Raw genomic sequence first — 21,533 nt, forward strand, 5'->3', positions numbered from 1 at the left:
AAAGAAGACTTTATCTGGATTATTAACTGTAATAGGTTAATCGAGGGTATTTTGACCCAAGAAAGCCAATAAGTGTAGGTTATTTCTAGTGGGGCCCTTAGAAGAATATTTTATTCTAATTATTAACTCTGGAGAGCTAATCACCTAAGACAACCTAAACAAAGTCAAGCAGTGTAGTTTATTTTCATTGGGGTCTTTAGGGTATAGGTTTTGGCCCAGGGTACCCTTGACAACAGTTGACCAGCTCCTAATTATTTACTGCTATATAAACAAATGTGTGGTACACTTGTGCTAAGCACTAGTGTATGTTACACTATCCATACAGTACCTGCCTTCCACGTAATTCTGCCAAGATGACAGCATTCAACTGTTTTATAGTTACACGTCAGGCATCAGTGATGGTGGCATCTTTGGCTCGTTGGACACCTTTCACAGCCAGAGAACATCACACTATTACGAAATGATGATTCACCTCCCGAGATGTGACATGCTGTTGATGTGGCTCAAAACCTTAACTCACCACTCTGTCTCCTGATGGAAAAGCGATTCTTGCTGTGATGGCAGCAGAAATGATTGAACAGGCCAGGGTCTGATTTTCAAAGAAGTGCATGAAGAACTGGCCTGGTTAACAGGGCACGTGATTAATGAACAAAGGAAATGTTGTTTTAGTGCCTAGAATGTCTACATTGTTCATTTTGGACTCTTATTTTTACATTTGAATTTTTAAATTTTTTTTTAAATTGGCCAAATTGCCAAATTCTGAGCATTTTATACTTTATGGGGTAGTTCTAATAGTTGAATGGGTGGTTTCTTGTGCTCAGTTGATAGAAATGAAGGCATACTAGCAAAATAACTAAGAATTTGGTCGAATGGAGCAATGTAATTTACTTAAAATAGGACTGAAAGTGGGTGAAATATTCAATGCGTAAATTGTACCCAGATCACTAACTTTATGCCATAAGTTTTCCATCACATCTGAAATAGAAGATTCTCTTCCATTTCAGATTTTTTTATTTAAATGTGAACAATGTGATCAATATTAATTTTGGGGGTCTGGACAGTGAAAGGATTAAATAGGTGTTGGTAAAAATCTTGGCTTGAGAGAGATGACCTTACATGGCAAAAGTGTGGTGGTATAACTTTAATAATGTATCGTCAGTGTGTAGCAGAGGTTTGTAATTTTATTAAGAACAAGATAAAATTTGTTTTTATTGCACATTTCAACATTTCAGAACAGACTGAGGTATTTTCTCATATTGTATATGAAATTCTAGCAACAGGATGCCTATAAATAACAGAAATGAGGATAGGTGCAGCAGGGAATACAACTTATAGAAATGATTATAATGGAGAAACTGTTGGCGTAGGGAAAGATTTTGCAATATAAAAATAATGCAAGGAAAGCAAACTACCAGGAAAAGAAGAGAGAAGTAAAAAAAAAAAAAAGTATTTTGAAAATATAACTTGTGTGCAGTAGTGTGCAAAATCACTGTATATTATGTAGTGGTGAATGTGTCACACAAGATCTGTTCATAGTCACTACAGTGGAGGTCATCCTTGTAGAGAGGGGTACCTTGCATGCTCCAGCTGGAGAAGCCATGTAACGTGGCATATTGATAGTATACCCTCTCTGTGAACAATTTTAATTGTTCTTTTACACTTGTGACCCAGCCTGTGGTCAGGCTTTCTTGTTGATCATCTGTTCAACCAGGCTGTTACTGTTAGTGGCCCACATATCCTTTACAGCCTGGTTTATCTGGCACTTGGCAAAGATACTTTTCCAGTTTCATCTAAAAATTTCTACCTTTGTTCATGGTTCTCTGTAACAGAAGTTTTTATTATTTATTTTCAAGCTCCAATAAAATTATCAAAATTTAGTGTATGCATGTGTGAATGTAAACCATTATGTGTGTGCATGCAAACCAAATATTTATAAGTGCTTGGTGGGTGGAGCATTCCTCACCCTACTGGTATCTGCGCCTCTCCACCAAGTGTCCCACCCCATCCTCTGTTTGACGGCCACCTCTCATTGCAGAACAGTTGCTGGTGGCTGGAGAGGCTGGGGCAGGGATGGGTACCAGCGACAGGACTGGTGTGGAAGGCTCTGTTACACCCAAGACTCCTGCAAAACGGCAAAAGCCAGTTGGGCGACGTCGGCGCCCAGGAGACACCAGATGGATACGACAGGAGCATCCCTGTCATGAATGTGACATGGTGTTTAGTACGCAACGGAAATTTGACTTGCACTTCAGTCACATTCACTTGGGTGTAGCACCGTGGCAAGGCGAGCATACATGTGAAGATTGTGGAAAGACGTTTACCCAAAAAATTAGCCTGAATGTTCATCGCATGTTCAAGCATGGGGCGCCACGCCGTTATCAGTGTAAGAAATGTACATATGAGGGGCCGACCAAAGAATATTTGAAGCGGCATATGAGGGTGCACACTGATGAGCGACAGTTTATTTGCCCAGAATGTGGCAAAGGTCTAAAAACTGCTGAATCTTATAGAAATCACTTAGTTATACATACCAATGAGGGCCGCTTTTTCTGCAAGGTGTGCAGTAAAGCTTATAATCACAAAGGTGCATATGAAGACCATCAACGCAGCCACCAAGATGATCGAGACTATGCTTGTAATTATTGCGGAGCTGCGTTCAAAGCTTATAAGCATGTGGCACGACACATACGTGCTGTTCATCTCAATGATAAGCGATTCATATGTGATCTGTGTGGTGCTCAACACATGACTGGTTTCAACCTTAAGGGACATTTAAAGAGGCATGGGGATATATCAGATATACCCTATATATATCAGTGTAGTGGGTGTGATGCAAAATTTCGAGGCTCTCAGGGGCTGAGAACACACATGCGTGTTGTGCACAAAAGAGAAATTACGAAAATAGAAGAAGATCCAATAGTCACACCTCATCCAACCCGTCGCCCAGTCCACTTCCAGTACTCTCGCTTGTCAAACACCACACAAGGGGAGGGCTCGATGAAGGAAGAATCAAACATGGAGACTATATATGTTGATGGAGATGCCTACATCCTATACGATTCAAAGTCCTCTGATGTGGTATATGAAGTGTACAGCGCAAACCGATCAGAGGACTCCATAGATCCCCTGTTATCATCAGAAGAGGTTGGAGCACAGTGTATCATTAATATGTTTCCTTGTGCTACCTGCCATACCATGTATACATCCAAGACTCTACTTCAGCAACACCAGAAGGATGTCCATCAAGCTCAGGTTGAGGAATCTACCTCTGCTGAATAGTCTACTACATTTATTCATGATCCCACCTTCAACAAGGTTTGAAGCATTATTTTATTTTTTTTTTTTTACAATGCCCTCCTTTATTTGTTGAAACATAAGTCTTGAGTTGAAAAGTAACTTCAATAAAGTTTGCATATAAAATGGTTTTTAGTATACCTTAGCCATGCTTCAAGGTGATTTTGTGTTTGTGTCTTCAAATTCCAATAATTAAGAAAAAAATATGTTAGTATCATGAATCATAGGTTATCCTATTTCATCTGCTCAGCCTGTTTGAGTAACTAGTATTTGTGATTACTGCACCTGTTTGTAATTATCACAGCAGAGCTGTGCTTGGGGCATCCTGTGTTCTGTTGTTAGTTGGTTCTATAAATTTTATAGTGTTCATTGGTTGTAGCACTTGATGGTACCTCCTCCTAGATCACTCCAACAGTAGTACTCTTATTTGTAAAGCTGTAGGATAAAAAGTCACAATACCATGGCTAGAACAATTCATAAATAACCCACATTTATGAGAGGAAATTTTCGGACAATGTTTCGATCCATCCTGGACCATTGTCAGGCCACTGACCATTTTCCACGTAAGACAGAAACATTGTCTTAAGTTTCCTCTCTTAAGTGTGGGTTATTTGTGAATTAAATTATATTGAAGTGCTAAGCCCATATGGGTCATACAACAGTTTTGTTTACAACACTGGCTTCCAGTTCTCCATGTTGGTGCAAAAAAGTCTTCCTTATCTAATTTCTCATAAATTTTTATGTTATAAGTGGTTATAACATTTTTTCCTGTCTATCTAGCCCTGACGTTATGTTCAGTTCTTGTAAATCAACTCTGGAAGCCATTTTGTAGGGTTACTACAGAATTTGTGTGTATTTACTTGAGTATATGAACAGGAGCTCCAGCTCCTGGTGTTGCCTCTTTACTTTCGACTGATATGGGACTAAGCGGCTGCTTTTTTTTTTTTTTGTACACACGCACACCAGTCATCTCCCACCAAGGTAGGGTGATGCAGAAAAGAGGAAGCATATTCATCATCATTCATTCAATAACTGTCTTGCCTGAAGCATGCTGACATAGTTCAGATGTAACTTCAAACTGCAACATCCTCATACTTCCTTTAGGGTGCAGGCACTGTACTTTCCACCTCCAGGACTTGAGTCTGGCAAACCAGTTTTTCTGAATCCCTTCATAAATGTTATATGGTTAACGTTCCAACAGTACATTGTCATGATTGAAGCTTGTCCTGTCTGTTTTTTTTTTTTATCCCTGTATATATCACAGTTTTTGCAGAGGCACTCAGATATGACAGTTTAGATGTCATTCCAAACAGCCAGTATCCCAAACTACTTCTTTAAAGTGCAGGCATTGTACTTCCCACCTCCAGGACTCAAGTCTGGCTAACCAGTTTCCCTGAACGGTGAAGGTATTGAATGATGGTGAAAGTTTCATTTTTGGGTCACCCTGCCTTGGCGGGAGACGGTTGACGTGTTGAAAAAAAATATATATATATGTGTGTATTTGTTTGTATGCTTTTGTTCATTTATTTGTTTGTATTCAAGATATGCAATTCACAATCATTGTATAAAATGGTTTGCTTGGTAAAGCATCGCTTTATAAAAATCGAAAATATAGGGATTTATTTTTTGCTAGTTTCTCTGACTTCGTTTGCAGTACAGTACTGTACCTAGGAAGTGCTACACAATAATCTGTTGCACTTATGTGCATTAACATTCAAAAGAAATGTAATAACATTTAAGATCATAAAATAACACAAGACATTAATAAGGAAGACTTTCTAACCCTATCAACTGGCAGAGCAGGAGGCCATAGCTGTAAACTAAAAGAAAATTGCCTGAAAGCATATTAGAAAGTCTTTCTTTGCAAAGAGAGTAGTACAGCGATAGAAGGTTAACGAGAGAAGGCAGCATGTTTACAACCACAGGAAATGTTAGAAAACTTTACAGTAGCCTACATACTGAATACCTGTCACCATGACTTCACCTTTGCTTCTCTTCCTACACACAAATTACCATAAATGCTAAGCAAAGGAAAACTGTTTATAAAGAGAAGGCAAAGCCCGAGGACTGCAGGTGCATAACTGCATTATTAAAGATTGATTATACGAAAATAAAAATCATAGGGGTTACCATGGTGCTGGTGAACATAAAAACTGCAGCAGGCCTACTGACCCATCCTAAGCAGGTCTAACTCACACCCACCCATACCCACTCATGTACTTGTCTAATCTATTTTTAAAGCTACTCAAAGGGCTCCTAAGCCTAAGAATAGGAGGTACCCTCACCTTTCATGGATCAAAATTATTACCTAGTAAAAGTAGGCCTTAGACAAGGATGTGTGATGTCACCGTGGTTGTTTAATATATTTATAGATGGGGTTGTAAGAGAAGTAAATGCGAGGGTCTTGGCAAGAGGCGTGGAGTTAAAAGATAAAGAATCACACACAAAGTGGGAGTTGTCACAGTTGCTCTTTGCTGATGACACTGTGCTCTTGGGAGATTCTGAAGAGAAGCTGCAGAGATTGGTGGATGAATTTGGTAGGGTGTGCAAAAGAAGAAAATTAAAGGTGAATACAGGAAAGAGTAAGGTTATGAGGATAACAAAAAGATTAGGTGATGAAAGATTGAATATCAGATTGGAGGGAGAGAGTATGGAGGAGGTGAATGTATTCAGATATTTGGGAGTGGACGTGTCAGCGGATGGGTCTATGAAAGATGAGGTGAATCATAGAATTGATGAGGGAAAAAGAGTGAGTGGTGCACTTAGGAGTCTGTGGAGACAAAGAACTTTGTCCTTGGAGGCAAAGAGGGGAATGTATGAGAGTATAGTTTTACCAACGCTCTTATATGGGTGTGAAGCGTGGGTGATGAATGTTGCAGCGAGGAGAAGGCTGGAGGCAGTGGAGATGTCATGTCTGAGGGCAATGTGTGGTGTGAATATAATGCAGAGAATTCGTAGTTTGGAAGTTAGGAGGAGGTGCGGGATTACCAAAACTGTTGTCCAGAGGGCTGAGGAAGGGTTGTTGAGGTGGTTCGGACATGTAGAGAGAATGGAGCGAAACAGAATGACTTCAAGAGTGTATCAGTCTGTAGTGGAAGGAAGGCGGGGTAGGGGTCGGCCTAGGAAGGGTTGGAGGGAGGGGGTAAAGGAGGTTTTGTGTGCGAGGGGCTTGGACTTCCAGCAGGCATGCGTGAGCGTGTTTGATAGGAGTGAATGGAGACAAATGGTTTTTAATACTTGACGTGCTGTTGGAGTGTGAGCAAAGTAACATTTATGAAGGGATTCAGGGAAACCGGCAGGCCGGACTTGAGTCCTGGAGATGGGAAGTACAGTGCCTGCACTCTGAAGGAGGGGTGTTAATGTTGCAGTTTAAAAACTGTAGTGTAAAGCACCCTTCTGGCAAGACAGTGATGGAGTGAATGATGGTGAAAGTTTTTCTTTTTCGGGCCACCCTGCCTTGGTGGGAATCGGCCAGTGTGATAATAAAAAAAAAAAAAAAAAATATTCCCCAAGCACTGTATGACCCTGTTAGCTTAACATTACCCCATGAAAATAATAATAGAAAAACTAAATGCAAAAATAAATGAAAAATAGTACTATATATTTTTTTACATGGTAAAAGGTCTGAATGTACCTATCAAGAGAAGAGAATAGATAGCTATTGAGTCACCTGGAGAGTCACTCTTCCCTCTCATTCCCCAAGCCCAAGCAAAATACTAAGATGAAAATAAAATTATGTTTGTATATACATGAGCAGTACACAGACACCGCCATTCAATAACACATGGCTCTTCATGAGGGTTCTTTGTCATGGTGAAGGGTTCTTGCTACAACAAATTTGGGCTTGCCTTCCTTTTCTCGGATCAAAGTTAATAATCCCTGCCCCTCTTACTGCTTTGTGATTAAAGGGTGGGGTTCTTTCTCCAGTGATCAAAATCTGATGTGGCAAGTGAATTTCACCTTGTGACTCTGACAGTGACACTACCATTACTTCTGATGCTGTCACCATCATTAATGCCACCGTTGCTCTTGACATCATTACTGATGATGCCACTGTTGCTGCTGATGCCTCCACTGCTATGAATCTTGTGGATGCCCCATATGATGCCTGTGGTGCTAAATGTCATTGCTATTCAATATACAGTATCAAGTTTTAATTAAAAATGATTTCAATCATGTTTTCATTGCAATTATTTATAGAATTTTTACAGAGAAATGAATCTAAAGAGTTAAACTAGAAAGTGTAATATCATTAATGCATCAAATTTAATTAACCTCCTTAAGATTTAAACCTGTATAAATTTTAATTAAAACGTTGTTTCATTAATGTTTTAAATTTGTGATCTTATTTATATACCCATGTCAGTGGGTATGTAAATAAGAACACAATAATAGGCCTTAAGCACCATAATAACACCACTGCTAGTGATGGTGATGACACTGCTGCTGCTGCTCCTGTAATAAGAGTGCTGCCCTTACTCTACCGTATTCCTCCCACCCCTTTCTTATTCCCATTGCCCTCTGCTCATCCCCCCTTCCTTATTTTTCTTCTTTTTTGCGTTCATTTTCACCTCTGCCGTGTGGCACTCTTCAAGCCTTAATGTCTTCCCATGAATTTAATAAAAATCAATTGAGTCATAAGAATCAAGAAGGAAAATATTTTTGAAAGTACAGTGGTCCCTCGTTTTTCGTAATTAATCCGTTCCTGGAGCCGTTACTATAAACGAAATTTACGATTTACAAATCAATTTTCCCCATAAGAAATAATGTAAATACAATTAATCCATTCCTGGCACCCAGAAGTATTAAAACAAAAAAATTTTTAACATGAAATATACATGTAGTACATAAACAATACAATGGGAAATGATGAATGAAACATTAACAGCATAACACTTACCTTTATTGGAGATTCTTCTTAGTGTATGGGAGACTGGAGGAGGAGAGAGAGTGGTACCTGAGGTGTTGATGGAAGGGGATTCCCCCTTCCATCAACACCTTGGGTACCATTTGCTTTTCTGGGGTTGCTTCTCTTCTCTGTTTCTTAATGCCACTAGGACCACCTTGAGAGTCACTGGAGTCCTGTCTCACAAAATAACTGTGGAGAAAGCTCTGTTTCTGGCATCTCTTTAACACTTCCCTAAAATGGCCTAAATGACTTTGTCACTGTACATGTTGCTAACCTGGCTTGCAACAACCTTGTTAGGGTGATGTTTCTCCATAAAGCTTTCCATCTTACCCCACATAGTAAAAATCTCTTTAATTTCTGAAGAAGGCACCTTCTTCCATCTCTCTTCCTCCTCCTCTGCAGCAAGATTCTGAGCTGCGATGTGTTGCTCTTCCTGCTGAAGCTCTTTCAGCTCCTCAGTGGTGAGCTCTTCATTGTGGTCTTCCACCAATTCTTCCACATCCTCCAAACTCACATCCAACCCCATGGAACTCCCCAGTGCCACAATTGATTTTACAACAGACATAGGCTCATTAGGGTCAGTCCCAAATCCTTCAAAATCCCTCTTGTCGACATAATCTGGCCACAATTTTCTCCAGGCGGAGTTCTAAGTCCTGGTAGTCACTCCCTCCCAAGCCATACCTATAAGGGTTATGCAGTGGAGGATGCTGAAGTGTTCTCTCCAAAATTCCCTTAGGGTCAAGTGAGTGTCTGTGGTCACAGTCAAGCACCTGTGAAACATTGCTTTTGTGTAGAGTTTTTTAAAGTTTGCAATAACCTTCTGGTCCATGGGTTGGAGGAGAGGAGTGGTATTCAGGGGCAAGAACTTTACTGTGATGAACCCAAACTCCTCGAAAATTAGGTCATCCAAGTTTGGAGGATGAGCAGGTGCATTGTCCATTACTAGCACGCACTTGAGATCCAATTTCTTTTCCAGGAGATACTCCTTCACACTAGGGCCAAACACTTCATTGAACCACTCGACGAAAATTTCCCTTGTGACCCATGCCTTACTATTAGATTTCCAAAACACACACAATTTACTCTTCATAACATTGTTTTTCCTGAACACTCTGGGATTTTCAGAATGGTACACTAGTAATGGCTTCACTTTGAAATCCCCACTAGCATTAGCACAGAACATTAGCGTCAGCCTGTCTTTCATAGGCTTGTGTCCTGGCATTGCCTTTTCCTCTTGTGTAATGAAGGTCCTCTTTGGCATTTTCTACCAAAAGAGGCCTGTTTCGTCACAATTGAACACTTGTTCAGGTTTCAGTCCTTCAACCTCTATGTACTCCTGGAATTCATGCACATAATTTTCAGCCGCCTTGTGGTCCGAACTGGCAGCCTCACCATGCCTTACCACACTGTGTATGCCAGTATGGTTCTTAAATCTCTCAAACCAGCCTTTGCTGGCCTTAAATTCACTCACTTCACCACTATTTGCAGGCAATTTTTTTACCAAATCTTCATGCAACTGCCTAGCCTTTTCACAAATAATCAAAGTCATAAGAGTATCTCCTGCTAATTGTTTCTCATTTATCCACACCAATAATAACTTCTCAACCTCTTCCAGTACTGGTGATCTCATTTTTGTCAGCATAGTTACTCCCTTTGCAACAACAGCATCCTTTATTTCCTTTTTCTTGGCCACTATGGAACATAAGGTTGTGTAGGGTTTCTTATACATCCTGGACAGTTCGGCCACACTTGTACCACTTTCATATTGCTCAATGATGGTTTTCTTAAATTCAATCGTATTTCTCACCTTCTTTACCACAGGCTTGGCACTAGGAGCTTTCTTTGGAGCCATGGTAGCTTATTTAGTACTTGCAAGCACTAAAATAAATGGAATATTATGAAATATTTCGCTGGAGCACGTGAGGGGACCTTCGCTCACTGGTAAACAATGCCAGACTGGCTGCCGCCCCGGCTCACGCAGTGGGTACGCGTCCCGGACGAACTACGACTCGTGAGTCAACCTATGAAAAGCGAGTCCATGTTTATACAAAAATACCCCTATGATTGGCGAATTTTACGATTGCCGGGAACTACGAAAACCGGGGGACCACTGTACAGTGAAACCTTGGTATGTGACCTTAATTCATTCCAGAAGGGTGTTCGAGTGCTGCTCTGTTTGAGTATCGAACAAGTTCTTCCCAACCAATTTTCTGTTTGGTTGGCTGTTATCACTAATTTTCATAGTCCCCATGGTGACTTATTTATACAGATAATACAAAAAAAACACTAAAAAATGCTAGGAAACACGAAATAGATTACTGCGAAGTTCTGGCAAGTCGTATTTGTTTGGTCAAGTGCTGAGCTTTGTTCGAGTAGGGAGTTGGTCGTATAACGAGGTTCCAATGTACTGGTATGTTCATACTAGCAGAAAGTGAGAATAAGTCATAGACACACAACCAAGACATATTGAAGCACAAGTTCTGTCACTGGTGGCTTTTTCAATAGTAGTATTGTACAGAGACAGCTAAAAAAAAATGTTTCAATTTTGTTTGTATGTTACATTCTTGATATTTTTGCACTTACAAAACTACAGTGGTACCTCGGGATACGAATTTTTTTCGTTCCAGAAGGCTGTTCGAGTGCCGATACCGAACGAATTTGTTCCCATAAGGAATAATGTAAATCAGATTAATTCATTTCAGACCCCCAAAAATACACTTACAAAAGCACTTACGTAAATACACTTACATAACTGTTCGAGTTTTGAGCTGTTCGTATCCCGAGGTACCACTGTATTTTGGATACTGTTTTGCTTACAGGAGCTTACATAGAATTGATAAAGCTCCTTTTAAGTGATGCATTGTCCAAAAAATTGTAGTTGGGGTCTCCGTCTTCACATCTTTTATGCAGATTAGCATCATCTTAATACAGTGGACCCCCGCATAACGATCACCTCCGAATGCGACCAATTATGTAAGTGTATTTATGTAAGTGCGTTTGTATGTGTATGTTTGGGGGTCTGAAATGGACTAATCTACTTCACAATATTCTTATGGGAACAAATTCGGTCAGTACTGGCACCTGAACATACTTCTGGATTGAAAAAATATCGTTAACCGGGGGTCCACTGTATTGTTAACCACGACTACACATTTTGTATATTTGAGGCCATTGCTAATGGTCATTATACAGCCCTTCTCTTCCACTTCTTATATTGGTCAACCAATTATTTATGTTCATGTCCAACTTTTGTGTTGCCAATGTGCATAGCAGTAAACCCTTGATTTAATGGACTTTGGAAATAGTTAAAAATCTACTGTGTCATTTGATTCAGTAATGCAAAATCTGTTGGCTACAGAATTGTACACTATTGTTACAATCACAGTAAAACAATCTCATGGTGTTCCACTGCCACAGTCTCCAATACCAGCCACATGCTCCCTTCTCCCTCATTAAAGTGAACCCTCTAATTAATGGATGGGGGGGGGGGTTGTACATTATTGCCAGTTGTCCGAAGATTCCAAATTATAAAATTTATATTTTATGATCATAACATAAATGGAATCAGCAGTCTTGGTCAATGGACTGAGAAGACTACAGAACACTAAAATTATTGTAACATGTAATACAGTACACTATTATGCAGGAATTGTAAATAAAGTTGCAAGTATAATGGTACTGTCATGTACAGTAAAGGACAGTATAATAATTTTAGTAATTTTCCTTACCTTTTGTATCAGAGAGCCAGTCCTCTACAACCAATCTGTTTTTTGTTTTTTTCATTAATATTGCTGTTACTATAGTTTGTTCATCAGGTATAATTACCTGACACAGGGCTTTTTCATGTAATGACACATTTGTTGATGCACTATGGTGGAGGATGCAGCAAGATAGAGGTATCTAAGAGCATATGAAGGTAGGGTTGCCAGTAGCCCAATTGCAAACCATGGCAGCAGTAACTGCTGGCTTACCCAAGCTATGTTCAGTGATCTAAGTAAATGATGCAGGTTCTACAGTCCTAGTAGTCCATCTCTGCCTATGTTTATATAGGTTTTCTATAATAAGTACACAAATACTCGCATATAGAAGAATGAAACTTATGACGATGTTTTGGTCTGACTTGGACTATTAACTAGTCACACACAAGTGCAAAGGGAAGGGAGCCAGATATGTATGAGGAGGGTTATTTGTGTATTGTTCCAGTCATGCTATTGTGCCTTATTATTCTTTGTAATAAGTATTTCGTATATGTTTGGTAGGTAATAACACATCCTTCAATGCTCCTTTATCTTAGGACAATGCTATGATTCTTTCATTAATTTTACTTTTGCTCTTTCATATGGTTTCTTTCATCACCAAGTTTGTGAACCGAAGTCTCTCATTAGTTCAGACACTTCTTAATCTCTGAGGCTCTCTATGTCCTTTTCAAAGAGAGTTGATTACACTTTACCTTTGTTGGAGGCCTCATTGTACTTTGATGGCAGGTTATTTTTTTCTAAAGAGTGGTTGTTCAGTTTGATAAAAAAAATTGTTTTTATATATACAGATACAGTTATCATTGTGATCGAGTAATTGATGCTTACATAGTAATGACTTTACTGTGCTGTGGTTATCATCATATACATACTCAGCTTTGCTTTATAAATCAGTGCGAAGTTATGCTTTAAGGAGGATGCCTTGAGGCTAGTGAAGGGCTCCTGATCTGAGGAACTGGAGCAATCTTCCCCTTCCTAGGATCAAGCCTGATTAGCTCCCATTTCTCAGGTGTTGTTCTACCTTGATTGGTTGATCATTTCCTCATGAAAATATTAATATTTTAATAATTTATATAGCAGTGTATAAAATGAAAAGAAGAGTTCTGAGCATTCACGGCAATAAAAATATGCAAAGCTAGATTTATATCATTTTATCAAAGGTAATGTATAGCTGTCAACTCTTCCATACTTATGATTGCTATGTGTGCAATGCCTAGCCACCAAGCGCCCACCCCACTCTGTCTGATGGCTGCCTCTTATTGCAGAACACTTGGCAGTGGCTGGAGAGGCTGGGGCAGGGATGGGCACCAGCAACAAGGCTCATGTGGAAGGCACTGTTGGATCTGACACTCCTCAAGTCTCACTCTTGCTTCATCCCAGTAAAGGCAAGATTCAAAATTTGAAGCAGATAAAAGCCCAAGGAAGGCAACAGAGAAATTCAGACAAACTCAAAGGAAGATCAAATGAAAAGCAAGGCAACACCCAGCCTGCAAAACAAGAACATGCCTGCAAGGAGTGCAAAGAACTATTTAATACTAAGTATGAAGCCGATATACACCTGCAGCAAGTTCACCTCGATATAACTCCGTGGAATAACAAATACCGTTGCAATACCTGCAGTGAAACTTTTGCTCAGAAAATAAGTCTAAATGTGCACTGTATGTTCAAGCATGGAGATCGTCGTCGATACCAGTGTGACAAGTGTGATTATGAGGGTCCGAGGCTCTACCACCTTAAGAGACACATGAAGGTACACACTGATGAGCGTCAGTATGTTTGTTCAATATGTGACAAAGGTCTGAAAACTAATCAGGCCTACAGGAATCATATGGTTCTTCATACTAATGATGGCCGATTTGTTTGTAATGTGTGCAATAAGGCATACAATCAGAAAAGCATATTTGAAGATCATCAACGCAGTCACCAAGAAGAGCGAAATTATTCTTGCAATTACTGTGATGCTGCCTTCAAGACCTACAAGCACGTAGCCTGCCACATTCGGGCAGTACATCTTAATGACAAACGATTTATATGTGATTTATGTGGTTCTCGACACATGACTGGCTCGAACCTCAAAGCACACATGAAAATACACAGAGATATTTCAAAACTTCCTCATGCATTCCATTGTAGTGTATGTAAAGCAACATTCAGAGGCTTTGGTGGACTCTCCGTTCATATGAGAGTGATTCATGCCATGAATCTCCCCCAAGAGAAAGTTAACAAAGTTAGTGACAAAACTTTATTGACGCCCCATCCCACACGGCGTCCAGTTAAGCTTGAATATACGCTCGCTTCCAGTAGTGAAGTAGTAGATGATCCAGAGATGGTAGATGTTAGTGAGAAAGAACATGATGATATTGTTTATGAGGAGGGAGTGAACTTCTCAGTTTGTAAGGTCAAGATTGAGAATATGGAATATGAAGTTCAATATAATCCTGAGACCCCAAAGTAAATAAAGATCATTAAAATACAGGGTTTATAATATTTCCTGAAAATTGAGTTGTTAAATTTCATAATAATCAGTCCTGTGAAGACCAGCACTCTGGGCCAATGCCATGTTAGTTCCTAGAAAATCTTACTGTCTCAAGTATTGATCTGCTTCACTAGCCTTTTACTAATTTTGATATAAAATTGATATTACACCAAGTCATTTTTTTTGTTTTAACTAACATTTAATGCATATTTATATAGTACAGTGCATAAAAACATATTTTAAAATAGGAAGAAAGTAAATAAAAACAAAATTAAATATAATTACAAATAAGATGAGTTATGCAGGGAAAATTGTTCTTGGGGTTCTGTCTTGAAAAAAAATTAACATGTTTTGGACAATCTTCGAAATATCGTTTTCTCAAAAAAAATATTTTTTGAGTTGTTTATTTTAGTGTGAAATCTTTTGGAAAGCACTGAGCAATTAAATATTTCAAACATAAGACAAAAGACAAATGCTAAGCTTCAATGAACAATTATACAACAAATACATGTACACCAAGAATGATATAGTAACGTGAAATTATTATGAATTAAAATTACAATATTTGTTGTCATTGTTCCATCTCCAGAGCAGTAATGTTATTAAGGCAAAGGAATACTTATTTACTGAATACAATTTTGTTCTTATCAACTTTCTTAGTTTCTTAGATTTTTGTTTTAATGCTGGAGTTTCAAGATTATATTACATATATGATGAGTAAGAAAAATTCTTTCAAGACTGTCTGAATGGTCATAAGGTTTGACCAAGTAATGGCTTGAGGCTGTGCTCTTACTTCCACTGTACCACTCATACAACTTTCATATTTTTCTTAATATAATAGTTAATCCTTGCTTTAATGGATTAATGGGGAGAGCAAGTCACCAGTAATGGTGGACAGAGATTTGATAGTTTTGCTATGATATTAACAATAATGAACAGTTTTTAAATGGATTTTGTCCATTGTCTCTAAATTGCTTGACCCATTGTATTTTGCCTAGTATTTTCGAAGTCCACTAACTTCCGTTAAATCAAGGGTTTACTGTAAATATAACCCACGAACAACTTGTCACTACAGTAAAGCATATTTTTAAACTGCAGTGTGGGAACTGTCTCATGCACTATGGTAGTTAGACTAAGTAACTGAAGAATTATTTTTTATTCTTCACTAATGAAGTCAAATTTACATAGTGATAATGATATAATGATAATAAAAGTTTTATTTCACAATTATTATAGATAAATATACAATAATGTGAAAAGCCAAAGCATTCACAGCATATCAGATATAATTTTCCCTGGCTAAGCTGTTTTTCTATATAAAGAAATACAGTATAGGACTCAGTAATGGGAAGCAGCTAGTTATTCAGGTATAAACATAGCTGAAAGTGTGCCATAGCTCACTTTATTCTCTAACATAAAATGTAACGCACCTCATAAATGGTTTACAAACAAATATTGTTCATTAAAATAAAATAAAATGGTTTATAATTTGTTTCTTATAACATTATTATCTTTCAACAAACCAGCCACATCCCACCGAAGCAGGGTGACCCAAAAAGAAAAACAAAAGTTTCTCTTTTAAACTTCAGTAATGTATACAGGAGAAGGAGTTACTAGCCCCTTGCTCCTGGCATGTTAGTTGCCTCTTACGACACATATGGCTTATGGAGGAAGAATTCTGTTCCACTTCCCCATGGAAATAAGAGGAAATAAACAAGTACAAGAACTAGTAAGAAAATAGAAAACCCAGAGCGGTGTGTATATATATGCTTGTACATGCATGTGTAGTGTGACCTAAGTGTAAGTAGAAGTAGCAAGACGTACCTGAAAACTTGCATGTTTATGAAACAGAAAAAAGACACCAGAAATCCTACCATCCTGTAAAATAATTACAGGCTTTCGTTTTACACTCACTTGGCAGGACAGTAGTAGCTCCCTGGGCAGTTGCTGTCTACCAACCTACTACCTAGGATTATTATCTTATGGTTACAGATTTGCTGGTGAGGATACTTCATGGCATCCAGTCTCTCCACATACCACTATTATTGTTATGGAATAGCATTTCATTTACTGTTTTCCTAACATTTACCAGTTTATGAGTTATTCTTGTACTTGGAACTCTATCCAGAGCCAGCCATTGACCTTTTCATCCTGTATTATACCGTGTGTAATCTTAACAGCCCAGCTGGAAGGTTAATTTAAACTACAATACCTAATTTCACATTTATTGGTTTATGTTTTTGTACAAAATTATGCATTATTAGTTTTTAACCTGTTGGCAACACTCCACTAAAGCAGGGTGACCCGGAGAAGGAAAATATACGCATGATAACTGATTATCTAACTATTCATACAAAAGTACAGACAATACAGTTCAAACACTCCACTGACGTGCAATATTTTGTCCCATCCCTCAGAGTGCCTGCATTACTTCTAACCTTCAGAACTAAAGTCCAGCTAATTAGTCTGTACCTCTGTGCTCACTTTGTTTTTAACAAGTGTTTTATTGCATTGGGTGGTGCAGTGTCTTCAACAGAAGACAAGCCTTGTTGTCTTCCTGTAAACCAGGAACACTGAGGCATAACACAGCCCATTATCATCCTGTTACCCTTACCAGCTCCATCAGAAAGTTGAGGAGTTAGTTCACTAATGACCCACATCTCTTGACTTGGTACTTGCTGATTATCCTGCAGTTGTAGCTTTATTTTTTATCTCGAGGTCTTGTAGCCTTTGAGGCTTTTGTCCTCTTTTTTCATGTAACTATTTGAAGGCAAGACTTATTTTTATGTGCAAGTCAATGGCCATTTTTTTTTTTGTTCTCCAAACCTAGTTCCACAGAGAGAGAGTGAGTCCACAAGGTTGTGTTTTGATCACTGTCTTGTTCTCTACAGTATATTTATTGAATACAGTAGTTCTGGAATTTAGACTGGTTAAGAGTGGCATTGAGTTTAAAAATCCTACTGACTCGTACACATGATGCAAAAGAACCCACATGGAGTGGTAAATCAGAAGATGTGTGCTGTATATTTCAGCATCACAATGAAGCCCTTTTTAGCAAACTAAAACAGTGTGCAAGAGATGAAGCTTATATACAAAGATAGGTCACATGACCTAAAGTTAGGAGCAGGAGATGCTGAAATTTAGTTGTGATGCAACTAAATTTCTGACTCAAAAGGTTTAGTGCTTCTTTTGATTATAATAATAATCTGACTGAAAAATTTTGACATTACATATAAATGTAATCTTTAAATAACTGTAGCAACTTATCTGCACAGCTTGAACTTGACTGTTTAGAATGGCTTATGCAGAAAAGTTTGGCAGAAGCCACTAAGAAAAATTAAGGCAACACAATGGAAACTAATACAGTACAAAATCCTAGATTCCTTACTATAATCACATGAGAACATGAAAAATAATAATTAATACTGTCAGCAAAACTGCTTATTACTGTTAACCAAGTATGTAGTAGTGTAACCAGTGTTGTGTATCAGTGTGACCAGTAAGTGCTTTACATAGTTCTTAAAAAAGAGTTTGAGTCTTCAATGTGTCATGTATTGAGCAGTTAACTTTAACACATACAGCGTGTAGAGCCTGACATGACACATTTTTCATACAAAGTTGAGTAGTGCTGTGAAATGTAAACATGTGTTTTATGAGCAGTTAGTGTTTAAGAGTGGAGGATGTGAGTGGTGACTGATACAGAACTCACAAGGAGGTGGATTTCTCATTACAGAGCAGAGTGTTATTCTGGAGTCAGCAGAAGTGTGTTGTCGGTACTGTCGGCGGGAGTTCGCCCACGCTCAGCTGCTGGAGGGTCATCGGTGCCGTGGTAGAACCTCTGGGGACAGACGGTTTCCCTGTACTGCCTGTGGTAAGACCTTCACCCAGAAGATCAGCCTGCAATACCACAATATTTATGTTCATAATGGTGTGAGAAAGGCCGCTTGTCCACACTGCGACTATAAGGCCCCGGATAAAGCTAAGTTGTCAGTACATCTAAGAACTCACTCAAAGTTGAGGCCCTACGTTTGTGAGTCTTGTGGTTCCTCCTTTAAATTCCGCTCAACGTACAGGTCTCACGTTGCTCGTCATACCAACTCTGGAAACTTCGTGTGCAGCCAGTGCAGCAAGGCATTTATGATGGCATCTGAACTAAGGGAACATTGCCGCATCCATGCAAAAGAGCGGCCCTTCATGTGTTCACTTTGTGGTATGACCTTCAAGCAGAAAAAACGCTTGCGGGTGCATCACCGTGCAGTGCACCTGCGGGACAAACGCTATGTGTGTGATGTGTGTGGCTCCTCACATATCAACAACTGGAACCTGCGAGCACACATGAAAACACATCTCAACTTAGACACAACCTATTCTAACATATGTGAACACTGTGGAAGCAGCTTTCGTGGCCGGGCTGGACTAGCAGCACATTTGCGGCTGAGACATGGAGAAGGTCAACCACATCACCTACAGCACCAGCACTACAACCACAACCACCACAATCACCAGCAGCAGCACCGACAGCAGCAGGAGTACCAGGTTATGCAGGTGCTGGGACTACAAGAGGAGGCCATTGAACACATTATGGAGCCCCTGGCAGATGTTTTAGAGCTAAAGTTGATTGAAGTGTGCTCATGCTCTATTTGTGGCATACTGTGCGAGTCCACAGAAGAGCTCGCAGCCCACAATGCCGATATACACCACCAGGTTGTGGTGTACCCGGGCCACCACTGAAGGTTCATGATGCTGCCACACCATCAAGAACTAGTGAACCTGAGCTACCATTGAGGGTTATGCACCACTCTACCTCCACTAGTCCTCATTCACCTATTTGCTGAAATTATAAATATTTGTGTAATTTTTACATTGGCTTATTTCTTGCTGTAGATAGATGAAATAATACAAGTCAGTCGGAAAATATTTGTTGTTATTATGCAACCTTCCCAAGTACGGTGAAGGAGTGCTCTCTTTATTTCCACTTCAAGTTGGAGTGCCTTGATGATGATGAGCTCTTGATCCAAGGAATTACGCTAACCTCGTCCTCTTTAGATTAGCACTGAGTGTCTCACATTACTCCTTTTGTGAATTATTATTATGGGAGCAAATTACCTGCAGGAGGTTTATAGGGTATTACCTGAATTATTACAAGCAAGTGAGATAAGTGGGACTTAAGTCACAGTAGGTCGCAGGACTGTAACTCCCTCGATGCCCACTTCATCACTACTCACACAAAAAGCTAGACCTGCCATTAAATTAATAATTACAATATTAAAAACAGCTACTCTGATAAATTAAGTTGTGGACTGTATATGATTAGGCTTGTTTGGTACACAAAAGAAATTCGTATTACCACTTACCATTTATCACAGGAAGACACTTAATGCTGATGGAACACACCCTAACCTTACCCTAGCAGCTAGAATTTACGATGGTCAATGCAAAAACTACTGTACATTATGGGTAAGTGTCACTTAGCTGAGGTGTGCTCCTGGGAGAATTGGTGTCCTCTGTTTTTCTGTCCTGGTTGTCGAATTATAAGGGTTTTCCACACTGTCCCAATTCTTCAGCAGGAAAGTGTTAAATTACGGACCAAGGTCGACATACACTAACTGACCTTCGAGAGCACCTGATTACATTACACAATTCAGTCCAGTGTTTGCACATTAAATTCAATATGGCATCCTCTGCTACATCACTTCCCAGGCTGTTCCACACCCTCCTTCACTTAAAATTTCTCGAAGGGTCCAAATAACATCACATTTTAATACGCAATTATTACATTATTCATTTATATGTTCTACATTTAGGAAAATTATGTAAAAATTTTCCGCAACTCCAGTGCTGCATGACCCCTATGGGTGTACCGCATCCCTACGAATATAATAATACTATGGTTAACTATCAAAAATTTACAATGGCCATCCCACCAAAATAGGGCAACTCCAAAAACAAGGGATTAGTCAGTTTACCTCAATGGGAGACAGCTGGTGTGCAAGACTCACAATAATGAAAGTATTATGGGAGAAGTTAAGGTAAATATGTTAACACCTTAATATACACACACCTCTCCTGAAGAGTATCTACAAATTTGGAGGTGTATATATCTCTTTTATATATGCTAAAAGTTTACATTTATCCCAATTTTAGGAATTAAAGCTTTGACTAGTGGTGTACAGGTGATACCTGGAGTATACCTGGAGAGAGTTCCAGGGGTCAATGCCCCTGCAGCCTGGTCACATGGTGGATCAGGGCCTGATCAACCAGGCTGTTACTGCTGGCTGCATGCAATCCAACACACGAACCAAAGCCCAGTTGGTCAGGTACTGACTTTAGGTGCCTGCTTGAAGACAGCCAGGGGTCTATTGGTAATCCCCCTTATGTATGCTGGGAGGCAGTTGAACAGTCTTGGTCCCCTTATTGTGTTGTCTCTTATCGTGATGCGAAGTGTTCATGGCCCCTCATGTAGTTGATAGGCTTTCACTATAATAATAAGGTACCTCAAAAGGAAGGTTCCTTGATTCTGATGGTGGCTCTTGATCCAAATTAAACTTTAACTTCTTCCTTGGACAGAACTTGATTGCCTCCTGTTTCCCTGGTGCTACATGACCTCCACAGGTTTAGTGATTCTCCCTGATTAAAATCTACCACGGACACAATCTGTCTCAGGTAACCTTGCCCCTCGAAGAAATGCCTTGATGCTAGTGACAGCCTCATGATTCAAGGAATTAGACCTATCCTCCTCTTCCTTGAATCAAACCACATAACCTCACATTCCCAAGGTGCTGTATGACCCATGTGGGTTTAGCACTTTCCCCAAATAAAAAAAAAGTGTATACAATAATCCAAAATGAAAGATTTTAAAAATATAGTATTTATTTATATAGTATTTAAAATGCTGGAGGAGCAAGTAAACAATGTACACACTGAAGGCTTTGATCTAAGGCATAGGATCAGCCTTCCCTTTCCTTGGATCAAATCTGATTGCCTCACTTAAGAACTGTACGACCCCTATGGGTTTAGCACTTCCACATAACTATATACTCAGCATCTTCGAAAAGGCTGCCTTGGTGCTGGTGAAAGTCTCTTGATCCAGGGAATTAGA

At 39.3% G+C, this 21,533-nt stretch overlaps 1 protein-coding gene across 6 annotated transcripts in view; it reads left to right on the top strand.

The window, feature by feature from the left end:
- LOC128691101 (zinc finger protein with KRAB and SCAN domains 8-like) overlaps positions 1 to 21,533 on the top strand; it is a 79,915-nt gene that overhangs the window by 53,476 nt on the left and 4,906 nt on the right. Inside the window, exons 14-15 of one of the 6 annotated variants that reach the window (XM_070089178.1) lie at positions 2,036 to 3,315; positions 13,224 to 13,344. The exons of 2 other annotated variants lie outside the window; for them this stretch is intronic. In XM_070089178.1, the coding sequence (XP_069945279.1) occupies positions 2,036 to 3,279 (1,244 nt within the window). In that variant the 3' untranslated portion in view covers positions 3,280 to 3,315; positions 13,224 to 13,344. Of the gene's footprint in view, positions 1 to 2,035; positions 3,412 to 13,223; positions 14,432 to 18,167; positions 19,358 to 21,533 lie in introns of those variants that run through there. 3 more of the 6 variants (XM_070089179.1, XM_070089180.1, XM_070089177.1) reach the window with 3 other exon arrangements.

The sequence above is a fragment of the Cherax quadricarinatus genome, chromosome 27 (assembly GCF_038502225.1).
Source record: "Cherax quadricarinatus isolate ZL_2023a chromosome 27, ASM3850222v1, whole genome shotgun sequence".
NCBI lineage: Eukaryota > Metazoa > Arthropoda > Malacostraca > Decapoda > Parastacidae > Cherax > Cherax quadricarinatus.